This window comes from Geotrypetes seraphini, chromosome 7 (genome assembly GCF_902459505.1).
Source record: "Geotrypetes seraphini chromosome 7, aGeoSer1.1, whole genome shotgun sequence".
Lineage (NCBI taxonomy): Eukaryota > Metazoa > Chordata > Amphibia > Gymnophiona > Dermophiidae > Geotrypetes > Geotrypetes seraphini.
Genome location: NC_047090.1, coordinates 36,102,429 through 36,114,874, shown reverse-complemented (window position 1 = coordinate 36,114,874; position 12,446 = coordinate 36,102,429). Strand labels below are relative to the sequence as shown.

The 12,446-nt window shown below is 45.2% G+C and overlaps 1 protein-coding gene across 2 annotated transcripts in view; it reads right to left on the bottom strand.

The window, feature by feature from the left end:
* Positions 1-12,446, bottom strand: part of SLC6A15 (solute carrier family 6 member 15) — a 132,371-nt gene that overhangs the window by 19,892 nt on the left and 100,033 nt on the right. For both annotated transcript variants that reach the window (XM_033951661.1, XM_033951660.1), the window contains exons 6-8: positions 1,793-1,903; positions 391-632; positions 103-295 (exon numbers count right to left, since the gene is read on the bottom strand). In XM_033951661.1, coding sequence (XP_033807552.1) covers positions 103-295; positions 391-632; positions 1,793-1,903 — 546 coding nt within the window. The remainder of the gene's footprint in view (positions 1-102; positions 296-390; positions 633-1,792; positions 1,904-12,446) is intronic.

The window sequence follows — 12,446 nt, the reverse complement described above, 5'->3', positions numbered from 1 at the left end:
AATTATGCATTCTAACCTCAACTTCACTGTAAACATCACACCACTTAAAACCTACTAAGGAAGATATTTCCATAGAATCTCTCAAGAAAACGCCAGCCTTACCTTGTTGAGTTCATCCTCCGTTAGGCAAGGTGCAAGACCAAGAGCAGCGAACTCTTCTTCTTCCACTTTCTTAATGATATCATAAACCAAATGATAGTCCTTGGCGGTAATGGCTGAAAAATTGATATGATGAGGAATCATATCACGACTGAGGTTGCCAGCTTTTAAAAGATGCACGATCTTTGCGGAATTTCTGCAAAGAGTAATCAAAACGGCTTTAGACCCTTTTGCAGGGAATTCCTGCTGGAATATAACGACACATGAAAGAAGGAAAGAAATGATTCATACTGGATAATGCAATTCTGATTTATAACATTTGCCTTGAAGCCCAAAACAGCAAACACCACCAATGTTGCAAGTATGGAGGTGAAGAAATTGATGAAGGACACCAGGACAGCATCGAAATGGCAGTTGTTGTCTCTTTTGTTGTAGCTGGAAAAAGCGATGACTCCTCCAAAGCCAAGACCAAGGGCAAAGAACACCTGAGTAGCAGCTTCTCTCCATACTTTGGGCTCCAGCATTATTTCGAGCTGTTAATAGTTAAAAAACAACACACTGTTGGTCACAAAATATCCACAAACCTATATCAACATATCAACGTTGTAAATGGAAGCAAAAATATCCAACCAGTCTTCTCAGTTGAAATCCATCCAGTTATGGTAGATGAACATGTAACTTTCTCTTTGCAACCCAGTTCCCCTCTCCCCCATGTCCTTTCCCTGCTCCCCTTGAACCTTGCACATCTTTCTAAACAGTGGCCTCTATCACTTCTGTTAGTAGATTGTTTCAAGACTTCCACCTTCAAGCTTTGCTTCTTCTATTTTACGGAAGAAATTCTATGAGGGGCTGCTGAAAAGTTCTCAACCCAACCAAAAAGAGAATGATGTGGAGCCATGAAATTTACAAGTTATTCCACACTTTTCTTGACAGTTTTCGTTTCATTGCATATCCACGTCATTCTCTTCTTGGCTGGGCTGAGAACTTTTCAGCGACCCCTTCTATGGTGATGTCATAATGCCTGAATTCACCAATGCCTAAGAGCCAACCTCATCGGTGATGTCACAATGGCTTGATTTCCCTATACTTGTGCCCATTTGCTAGATGCATTTGCCTCCTTTTGAAACAAAAAAGTGTGGAATAACTTGTAAGTTTCATGGCTCCACACCATTCTCTTCTTGGTTGGGCTGAGAACGTTTCAGGTGCCCCTCGTTTAGCAATTTAATTCTTATTTTAGAAGTTCTAGTCACAATTTATGTATGTAAATATCTGCATTTACATATGCAAAACCCAATTTTAGAGAGCCAGCATAAAATCGACGTGTTTTATCCACTTCAGAAAGGAAAGGCACACATATGCCCCTATATATCAATGTTGAGATTTGCAGCTGCACGTTTGCATATATAGGTTTGTAAAATGTGCTAGTCTGGGTCAGCTCTTAACGAGTAGGATTAATGGTGTTCTCCTTATTCCTGGTGCATATTTCCTTTTCCAGTTTGAAAATAAACATTGAGGCCTCTGTCGCTAATTAGCTTCAGATATCTGCATAGGTTTGCAAAATTGTGAGCACACAATTATAATCTGGTACCAAATTTGTTTGAGTTTAGCTAAATAATCTTCCTCTAAGAGGGAGAGTTACATCGGTCTTACTTATACGTCATAACTCTGGTTTCAAAAAGAACGTAGTACCTACCTTAGGGGTAAACATGTGACGAATCCCATCCAGTGCGCCGTTTAGCAGCAGTCCTCTAACAAGAAAGCAGATAAGTACCACATACGGGAATAGCGAACTAAAATACATTATCTGCAATAGGACAGGAAAGAAAATCAACGTTAGACCAGTTTAGTTTACACTTGTTTACTGTAGATCATTCTGAATCCTCATTTGTGTAATAAATTCTGCATTCGAGTTCTGTACAGAACAAAATGACAAGAATTTATGTTGTAAAATTAAATAAATTACGACTGAGTCAATGAAGGAAGGTAAAAAAATAATCTGTGGCAGCTTTATATCATGTTTATTTTTGAAGATTTTAGATAGCTTGGATCTAGGTTTAAAGCCTATCTTTTTTTTTTTTCCTTTTTACTTAAAAATGTTTATTTTGTGTAAGGTATTGTTATATAGTAGACTAGTATTTTAGCCCGTTACATTAACGGGTGCTAGAATATATGTCTGTCTGTCTTTCCTTATTTCTGTCTCTCTCTCCCTCTCGCTGTCTTTCTTTCTGTCTGTCTCTCTCCCTGGCCCCCTTTGTCTGTCTGTCTTTCTTTGTCTCTCCCTGCCCCTGTGTCTTTCTTCTTTTCTTTCTGTCTCCCTTCCTCCCACTGTCTGTCTGTCTTTCTTTCTATCTATCTATCTGTCTGTCTCTCTCCCTGCCTCCTATGCAGCAGCATTTCTCTCCCCCCACTTCCCTGTGCAGTAGCCACAGCAGCATTCCCTCCCCCTCCATTTCCCTCCCCCCACACTATTTCCCTGTGCAGCAGCAGCGTTTCCCCTACCCCACCTTTTCCCTTCCTGCAGTCTGGCCGGCTCCCTTAGTCCCTTTCCGCCCCCCCCCCCTTCCCTTCCCGCGGTCCCGACAAACCTGTGACTTCAGCAGCGTCTGCAGCACTCTACACACACTGCTTCGGGGCCTTCTACTGCCCTGATTTGCTCTGCCACGTCTCTGATGATGCGGCTACGGACCTACATCTCACAGATCAGGGAAAATGGAACACGCAAGTAGGAGTGCGCATGTGCGGCTAGGGTTTTATTTTATAGGACTAGTCTTTAAGCCCGTTACATTAACGGGTGCTAGAATAGATGTGTCTGTCTGTCTGTGTTTCTTTATGTCTCTCTCCTTGGCCGCTGTCTGTATCCTTCTGTCTCCCCCTCCCCCCCCCCACGAGCAAAGCTGTCTGCTCCCAGCACCCACCTCCCCCCCAAATGTCTCTCCATGGCCCTCTCTGTCTTCCCCCCCCCCAGAGCAAAGCTGTCTGTCCCTAGCACACCTCCCCCCAAAGCAGCCCCCTCTCCCTGTCTCTCCATGGCCCCTTCTATCTTCCCTCCCAGAGCAAAGCTGTTTGCCTCAAGCACACCCCTCCCCCCAAAGCAGCCCCCTTTTCCTTTTCCACTGACTCTCTCTCTGGCCCCCTTTCTCTGTCTGTCTTTCTGGCCCTTTCCCTGCCCCTGTGTCTTTCTTTCTTTATGTCTCCCTCCCTCCTGCTGTCTGTCTGTCATTTTTCCCCATTTCCCTGTGCAGCAGCATTTCCATCCCACTTCCCTATGTAGCAGCAACAGCATTTCCCTCCTATCTCCCCCCCCTTTCCTGTGCGGAAACAGTAGCAGCATTTTCCCCCATCCCCCTTTCCCTTCTCTTACCTTCTCTTCCCTGCTCCGTTCGGCCCCTCCCCCTTCTTTTAGTGCCTTGTCCTGCTGGATCTGGCCTGCTCCTGACCCTCCCACCGCCGACAAACTTCGGGGCTCCAGCGGCATAGGCAGCACTTTAAACACGCTGCTCTTCGGCCTTCTACTGCCGATTTCCTCTGCCACGTCTGTCTCCGATGATGTCATCAGAGACGCGGCAGAGGAAATCGGCAGTAGAAGGGCGAAGCAGCATGTTTATAGTGCTGCCTATGCCGCTGGAGCCGGGAGGTTTGTGGAGGGCCGCTGGAGCCACCTATGCCGCTGGAGCCAGGTTTGGAGTCGCGCGCCTCCAGCCCCCGCATGCGCCCTGAGGTTTGCCACAGAAGCACACCTCAGGGCGCCAGCGCTCACGATTTTTCAAGAGCACATGTGCGCTCTAGCATTTTATTAAAGGATATACGAGGGGGTGCTGAAAAGTTCTCAACCCCACCAACCAACTCCCTAAATTCTGAGCATTATTTTGCCACTGTAGCTGAAAAGAGTGTTATCTTATTTTGTTAAGAGCTAATTTGCAGAAATGAAATGCTATGTTTTGACATTGTTTCAGATCTTTGATTGAATCATATCCATGTCATTCTCTTCTTGGTTGGGCTGAGAACTTTTCAGCATCCCCTGAAGACTTTCAGTCTCTGGTAACCAAAGCTGAGATTGTGATGTCATAATGCCTCATTCTACCAATAAGAGCTAATCTCATCAGTGATGTCACAATGGCTTCATTGTCCTATACTTGGTTCATTTTTATTACATACTAGTGTTTAAGCCCATTACATTAACGGGTGCTAGAATAGATTAGTCTTATCCAGTATGGCTATTCTTCTTATGTCTTACCCCCTCTATTCAGGCTCCCATTTCCCCTTTTACCTTCCCTATTTCCACCAACTTAAAAATCTGTCTCCTTTCTCTGTCCTTCACCTCCATAGAACTCCCTCTTCATTCCCCCTTCACTTATTCTTCCAGCTCCTATCTTCAGCCCCTTTCTCTCACATGCCCCCTTCTCCCATCTCCTCCTCTTTTCATCCCCAGCTCCCTTCTCTCACACATTCCTTTATAGCCCCCAAACCCAACCCCCTTCTCATACCTACTCTTCCAGCCCTCAGTTCTAGGCCCAGTCTCCTTATCACACCTGTCTTCCTTTTCAGCCCCTTCTCTCACAACTCACCTTTTGCAGTCCCAAGCTCCAGCCCTCTTCTCCGAACTGTCTTCTTTTAACAGCCTCCTACATCAGGTCTCTTTACCCAAGAGCCCCCCTTTAAAGCCTCTTTCCCTCACATGTCCCCTTTTTACAGCCCCAGCTCCAAACCCCTTTTTAGCCCCCCCAGCCCCCTTCTCACATCTTTTCTCTTTCAGCCTCCAGGCCCAGCCCCCTTTTCTCACATACAGTATGTCCCTTTGCATCCTCCTTCTCACACATATCCCCTTTTCTGCCCCGTTCTCTTACACATCCCCATTGTCAGCTTCTGCGGCGGCAGCTGCTGCTGACCACCAGCCATAACTCCATTACAAAAGATCCTCAGACGGTTGGGAGTGATCTCCCCCTCCCCCTTTTCCGGGCATCCGATCTTGCTCCAGGGGAGTTTACTTGGGATGGGGGGTCACAGCCGCAGGCATCGGGAGGAGTTTTTGTTGTTGCTTGGGGGGAGGGGCGGTTCGGGAAATTGGGGGTGCCGCTGGTCTGTTACATGTAGGTGTCGTCCGGCTCCCCTGGAGCTGGTTACTGTTTCATCCGAAGGTGAACGCCAGTCCCAACTCTGAGCGATCCTCCGGCCAAACTGATTCCCCGCTTGACCTCCCTTACCCGGGTTGCATTAGCCAGCGCTAATGTGCGCGAGCGGCTCTAGCACCGGCTTCTCCACTCAGACCCTGAGCATGCGCCGCACTCCGCCCCTTAATTACCCAGAAGTACCGGGCTTCACTCGCCTGCTCAGAGGGCGGGAGGGGGGGAGTGGCTGCCGTGGTGATCTGGCCGACTCCCTGGTGACAGGAGCCGCAGCGGCATCTTTAAAGTGAAAAAATAACTCTGGCAAGGGAGCCGGCAACTGGCAGTTCAAGTTGGAGCTTTGGTCTGGCCTGCTCCCTGCTTGCCTTGCCATATTGTATTTTTTTAGTTGAAAGACGCGGCGGTGGCTCCTCTCATGATCCCCACCTGCGTCGGAAGTCCGATGCAGGCGGGGATCGTGAGAGGAGCCACCGCTGCGTCTTTCAACTAAAAAATACAATACAGCAGGGAGCATGCCAGACTGGAAAACAGCAAGGAGCAGCAGAGAGCATGCCAGACCGAAAAAGAGCAGGGAGCAGGCCAGACCGAAAAACAGAACCCTAAGCCGCGCATGCGCACTCCTACCTGCGGGTCGCTACAGCTCACGGAAAACCGGCGCATGCGTGGCCTAGCGTTTTATTATATTAGATGAGGAGGTGCTGAAAAGTTCTGAGCATTATTTTGCCTCTGTAGCTGAAAAGAGTGTTATCTTATTTTGTTAAGGGCCAATTTGCAGAAATGAAATGCTATGTTTTGACATTGTTTCAGATCTTTGATTGAACCGTATCCATGTCATTCTCTTCTTGGTTGGGCTGAGAACTTATCAGCACCCCCTCGTATTATCCCAAATGTTCTGAGATGAATGCTGTGTCAGACTAAAATATTTTCATTTGTATTAAGTATAAATACCAGGGCTCACATGAAGCGAATTAGATGCTTACTTTCTGGCATTTAACTGTATGCTAGCGCTTTTGTTCCTACACTTTAGAACTCTGACTATAGTCCAACAGTTCACTGATTTTAATCATTTCATTCAGACCTGCTATTTGGTGCATGGGACCCAACAAAGGAGGATTTGAGGCATGAAAATACCATTTAAGCAAAGGATGTACATGGAACAAACAAAGATTGAATGACTTTCGGAGTCTTTCTGCTTAAGAGCGGCCCCTAGTGGTTAGAACTACAGCCTCAGCACCCTGAGGATGTGGGTTCAAGCCCTGCGCTGCTCCTTGTGACCTTGGGCAAGTCACTCAATCCTCCCTTGCCCTGGGTATGTTAGATAGATTGTGAGCCCACCAGAACAGACAGGGAAAAATGCTTGAGTACCTGAATAAATTCATGTAAACCATTCTGAGCTCCCCTGGGAGAACAGTATAGAAAAATAAATTGTGTGAAAAGTTTCAGCCTCTGATAACCAGAGCTGGTATTGTGACATCATAATGCCTCTTTCCACCAATGCCTAAGAGCCAACCTCATCAGTGATGTCACAATGGCTTATTATGATATACTTGGCTTACTTTTGCTACATTTTGATTTCTAGAGTGGTACAGTGGTTAGAGCTACAGTCTTAGCACCCTGAGGATGTGGGTTCAAATCCTGTGCTGCCCCTTGTGACCCTGGGCAAGTCATTCTATCCTCCATTGCCCCAGGTACGTTATATAGATTATGAGCCCACCAGGACAGTTAGGGACAAAATGACTGAGGGCTAGATTCTCAAAACTTTAACGCCGTTGCTAAATTGTTTTCCGGCAGTTTAACCTGCACGCATTTTAGCAGCGGGTTATCAAAACGGATTATCTCTGTCTTTAACGAGGTTTCTAGCAGTCTCCAAAAATGGCATGCAAAAGGGCTCTTTAACATTGAACAGTCCTCCAGTGGATTCTTAAAAATTGCGAAGGCATTTTTGAAGAGCGGCGTCAGCTTTTGGTGACAAAAAGCAGTGAGTGATCCGAGGGTGCTGTTACAGTGCCAGCACTTGTGTTTTGACTGTGGCTAATGGAAAACAAAATGTGTATCTAATATATTTTAAAGTGGAGGGTAGTAAAATCACGCTTCTTTTGAATTTTGGGGAGAGACAGGCATGTTTCATGCGCGCTTGTTAAAAGCCAATGTTTCCTCTTTAGCGCTTGTATGATACCCGTCTTGTATGTTTCTGGCTGTGGGTCTTGATTAAATTTTACATAAAAAAACAAATTACAAGATTTACCTGAATTATATTAGTTTTTTGGGAGAGAAAGGCATATTTTTTGTGCGATTGATAAAAGTCTCTCCTGCTGCCAGCGGGAGAGTGTGTTATTTTTTTTTAAATGGTGTTTTTTCTGCGCATGTATCCTTCAGCGATGGGCACATGCAAATGTAGGAAATCTTTTAAGAATGTCTCAGGTTTTTATAGGTCGTCGTACCTTAAGAAGGATATGGCGATACTCGAGAGGGTTCAGAAAAGAGTGACATGATTGATAAAGGGTATGGAAAACCTTTCATATGCTGAAAGATTAGAGAAACTGAGGCTCTTTTCCCTAGAAAAGTGGAGACTTAGAGGGGACATGATAGAGACTTACAAGATCATGAAGGACGTAGAGAAAGTGGAGAGGGACAGATTCTTCAAATTTTCGAAAACTACAAAAACGAGAGGGCATTCAGAAAAGTTAAGAGGGGACAGATTCAGAACCAATGCTAGGAAGTTCTTCTTTAACCTGGAATGCGCTTCCAGAGGGTGTGATAGGACAGAGTACGGTATTGGGGTTCAAGAAGGGATTAGACAATTTTCTGAAGGAAAAGGGGATAGAAGGGTATAGATAGAGGGTTACTATACAGGTCCTGGACCTGATGGGCTGCCGCGTGAGCGGACTGCTGGGCATGATGGACCCCTGGTCTGACCCAGCAGAGGCACTGCTTATGTTCTTATGTATCAAAACAGCTGCGTTAGCAGACCGTCGCTTTTTCATGCGGGTTTCTGGGAATCCTGGCCCGAGTATCTAAACATAAACCACTTAGACAATTACACTTCTCCCTCGGTATTTCCGGGGGGATAGGGGCAGAGCTGGACTGCGAAGTGTGAAAAACTGCAAATAACTTCTCATCCGGCTCTGACCCACCCCTGCCTTCCTCCCGGCATCACAGCCTTACCTGGTGGTCTAGCGGGCTTTCAAGGCAGGAATGAACTTCCTACGCTCCTGCCCTGTGCAGATCGCCTATAGGAAATGAATGCCGTGAATTCCCATAGTCTCTCGAGACTACGACGAGAGCTCATGGCAGCCATTTCCTATTGGCGATCTACACAGGGCAGGAGCGTAGGAAGATCGCTCCTGTCCCGAAAGCCCGCTAGACCACCAGGTAAGGAGTAATCTGTGAAATGCTGAAGGCGGGAAGGTCCTAAACTATGCTTTCCCCCCAAAAAAAAATCATGGATAATCGAAACCACGAACCCTGAAACCGCGAATAGGGAGGGGGAAGTGTAATAGATGGTATATAAATAACCAAAATAAAGGTATGTTCTCATGTCCCATCATCAGGATTGCTTTGCTGTTTCTTGACCTAAACATGGGGCTGAGGACCACATGTCTTATAAACTGTGTATCCTAGTGGGGGGAGGGGAAGGGACAGCAGCCCCTCACTGCCTGACCTGCAAGGTTTTTATCAACTTCATGCCGAAAAAAAGTCCAAACTGTTGTGTGTTTTTTTTCTTTAAAATTTATCTTGATTTAGTGAAATCCTCCAAATTAAAAATGCACCTGGAAAAAGACATAATAGTGGTAACTCTGAAAGGAAAAGAACAAAAAAATGAATCTGTACTCAAAGACCTGTTTACAATCCACCCTTTATCTTTAAGGCTAGGGTTGGACTTCTCTTGACAACCCCTTGTGGCCTTGGACAAGTCACTTAACCTTTCACTCTCTCAGGTAAAACTTAGATTTAAGCTCTCTGGAGACAAGAAAATATCTATTGTCCTTGGATTGCCACCGGAAAGACATGAACTAAATAAATAAGAGTCATTTGAATAAGTTGCTTTGGCTGATGGTCCAATAACAGCTATGCAGGAAAACTGAGTAAAATTCACCAACCTGCTTCTCCTGTTTTGTACTGTATCATTAACAAACATAGTCCAAAGGAGAGAAGGAATACCAGTCAAGTATGAAGGGTGAAACTATCTGGTTTACACCGTTTCAGATAACATCTCAATCCATGTTTCATAGACTATGGGGGGGAGGGGGGGAGAGAAGTAATCTGTACAGATCAGCAGTTACAGCCTTAGTCACCTTACTGGGCAGACTAGATGGGTATTTATCTGTCAATATTTACTATGTTGCTATGATAATTTTCCTGCATAGCTGTCATTGGGTTATTTCATTGCTTATGCTCTGGATAAACAGAATAAAATCTGTTTTACTACTTGGGATCTAGCTAGGTACTTAGAACCTGGGTTGGCCACTGTTGGAAACAGGATACTGGGCTTGATGGACCTTCAGTCTGTCCCAGTACATCAATTCTTATGTTCTTATGTGAGCCAAGTATAGGACAATCAAGCCATTGCGATTGTGTAGCGCACATCTCGGATAGCTTGCAAAGGGAGCGGCATTAAAATATACGGTCCGCGTGCGCATGCTAACCGCAAATATAAACATCCCGGAAATATAAACGGTTGCGCTTAGTTTTATTATTATTATACCCTCGCTTTTCTTGCGATTGTGTAGCGCGCATCTCGGATAGCTTGCAAAGGGAGCGACATTAAAATATACGGTCACATTAAAATATATGGTCCGCGCGCGTTAACCGAAAATATAAACATACCTGTAAATAAAGAACTGTGGACGCACGTTCACTCTCACGGAGGCGAGAAAAATCCGCGCTAGACAAATATTCGTTATAGATGAAGTACTAGTAAAACCAGATCTTCACCTATAACGGACACGGTCAGGCAGCGAAAGGAAGGCGGCCTGTTCGGAGGACATATATAATGAAGAAATGTAACCATAGTTACGAAAATGCATTCACGTGACATATTGAAAACGCAAAGAGTCAAGGGAACCATATTGAAAACGCGTTGACGTGATCACGTGTTAACATGCTGGACGTGCGCGTGTCCTTCATTCGTCAGGCGCCATCTAGGGGCACGCTGAATTGTCATTGCGCTCAGTTATGTTTGCGCTTAATTGTCTCGCGCTCAGTTGTCGTTGTGCTCAATTGTCTTGTGCGGAGATATTCTTGCGCTGAATTGTGTTGCGCGCAATTGTGTTTGTGCGGTACTGTCTTAGCGCTGAGTTGTCCGCGCGTTTTTGTGTGTGCACGATTGTCTTGCGCAATTTTGACCTGTCACCCAACCTCACTGATGAGTTTGGCTCTTAGACATTGGTGGAATGAAGCATTTTGACATCATAACCCAGCTCTGGAATGTTGCTACTATTTAGGTTTCTGCCAGGTACTTGGCACCTGGGTTGGCCACTGTTGGAAACAGGAGAGTGGGCTTGATGTACCTTCGGTCTGTCCCAGTATGGCAATTCTTATGTTCTTACGTTGTTATAATGTGATTGTGCTTAGAGAGGAAGTTTTAACAATAGAGAAAACTCTAGATAGCTGTGACTGAAAGTTTGTTTGCTGTGGTCCTAGCTGGGGCAAGTTCTGAGTTACCTAGAACATAGGTGTCGGAACGGGAGAGGCCACAAGGGCCATGGCCTCCCCAAAAATTAGCGGTTGACGGTTGGTGCCCGCCCTCCCACCTGTTTCCTGGTGTTCTACTTTATATCTTCGGGGCAGCTGCCGCAAAGCGTCAACGAGCAGGCCTGCCCCAGAATCCTTCACTCTACTTCTGGGGGGTAGGCCTGCTCGTTGACGCTGCATGGCGGCTGGCCCGAAGATTTAAAGTGCAGTTCTGGGAGGAAGTAGGAGGTGGAGTCGGGAATTGGTGATAGGCCATGCCACACCCATGACCTAGAAGACCAAAGAAAGGAGGACCTGCTGAGTGAACAGTCTGGCAGAATACATCAAACAACAAAAAGATTTGTGTAATTTTTAAAAAAATATTGTTAAAGCTTCATCTTTTTTGTAAGATGAAGTATGATGACTGATCCTTTTCTATGACTTGGTAATTCTGATGTTTTTTTTTTTTACATGTTTGTTTTGTTATTTTTTTGTGTATGTTTGGCTGTAATCTGCTTTGTTCAAAGGCGGAATATCAATAATAAATTCTAAACTATGACTTCTCATAAAAATATTTGTCCATATTGCTTTGTGGAATTTTAGTAATGTCTTGTACCTTATTAGTGTAAGTAGCTGTGCCTTATGAATTTGCCTGCGAAGTAATGGAAGAATGTCTACTGATTACACGGTGTATGCAGAAACTAAATGCTCACAGTGCGAATCAAAACCGAGGAATTCTAATCTCTTTGGAAACACTAATCTTTTGATTTGTCTGGAAAGTGAGGCCCTTGCAGTGACGGGGAAACCAAAATAATACAGCGATGTACATTTCCTATTGTGTTTTCTGTGACACTCAGAACTGAAACACTGGATAAGAGACTTGAAAAAGTCACTCTAAAAAGCAATAAAATCATAACCGGATAGCGTAGCTGGTTTTAAGTAAGGTTTGGACAAATTCCTGGAGGAAAAGTCCATAGTCTGTTATTAAGACATGGGGGAAGCCTCTGCTTGCCCTGGATCGGTAGCATGGAATGTTGCTACTCTTTGGAATTCTAGAATATTGTTATTCTTTGGGATTCCGGAATGTTGCTATTCCTTGGGATTCTGTATGGAATGTTGCTACTCCTTGGGTTTTGGCCAGGTACTAGGGACCTGGATTGGCCACTGTGAGAATGGGCTACTGGGCTCGATGGACTATTGCTCTGACCCAGTAATGCTATTCTTATGTTCTTATAGTCTGTTATTGAGAAAGACATGGGGGAAGCCATTGCTTGCCCTTGATCAGTAGCATGGAATGTTGCTACTCTCTGGGATTCTAGAATCTTGCTACCCTTTGGAGATTCCGTATGGAATGTTGCTACTTTTTGGGGTTCCGGAATCTTGCTTATTATTCTGAGACAATGGAATGTTGCTACTCCTTGGGTTTTGGCCAGGTACTAGGGACCTGGATTGGTCACCGTGAGAACAGGCTACTGGGCTTGAAGGCCCATTGGTCTGACCCAGTAAGGCTATTCTTACGTTCTTATGCCAAAAATGCACAAGTGCTTGATT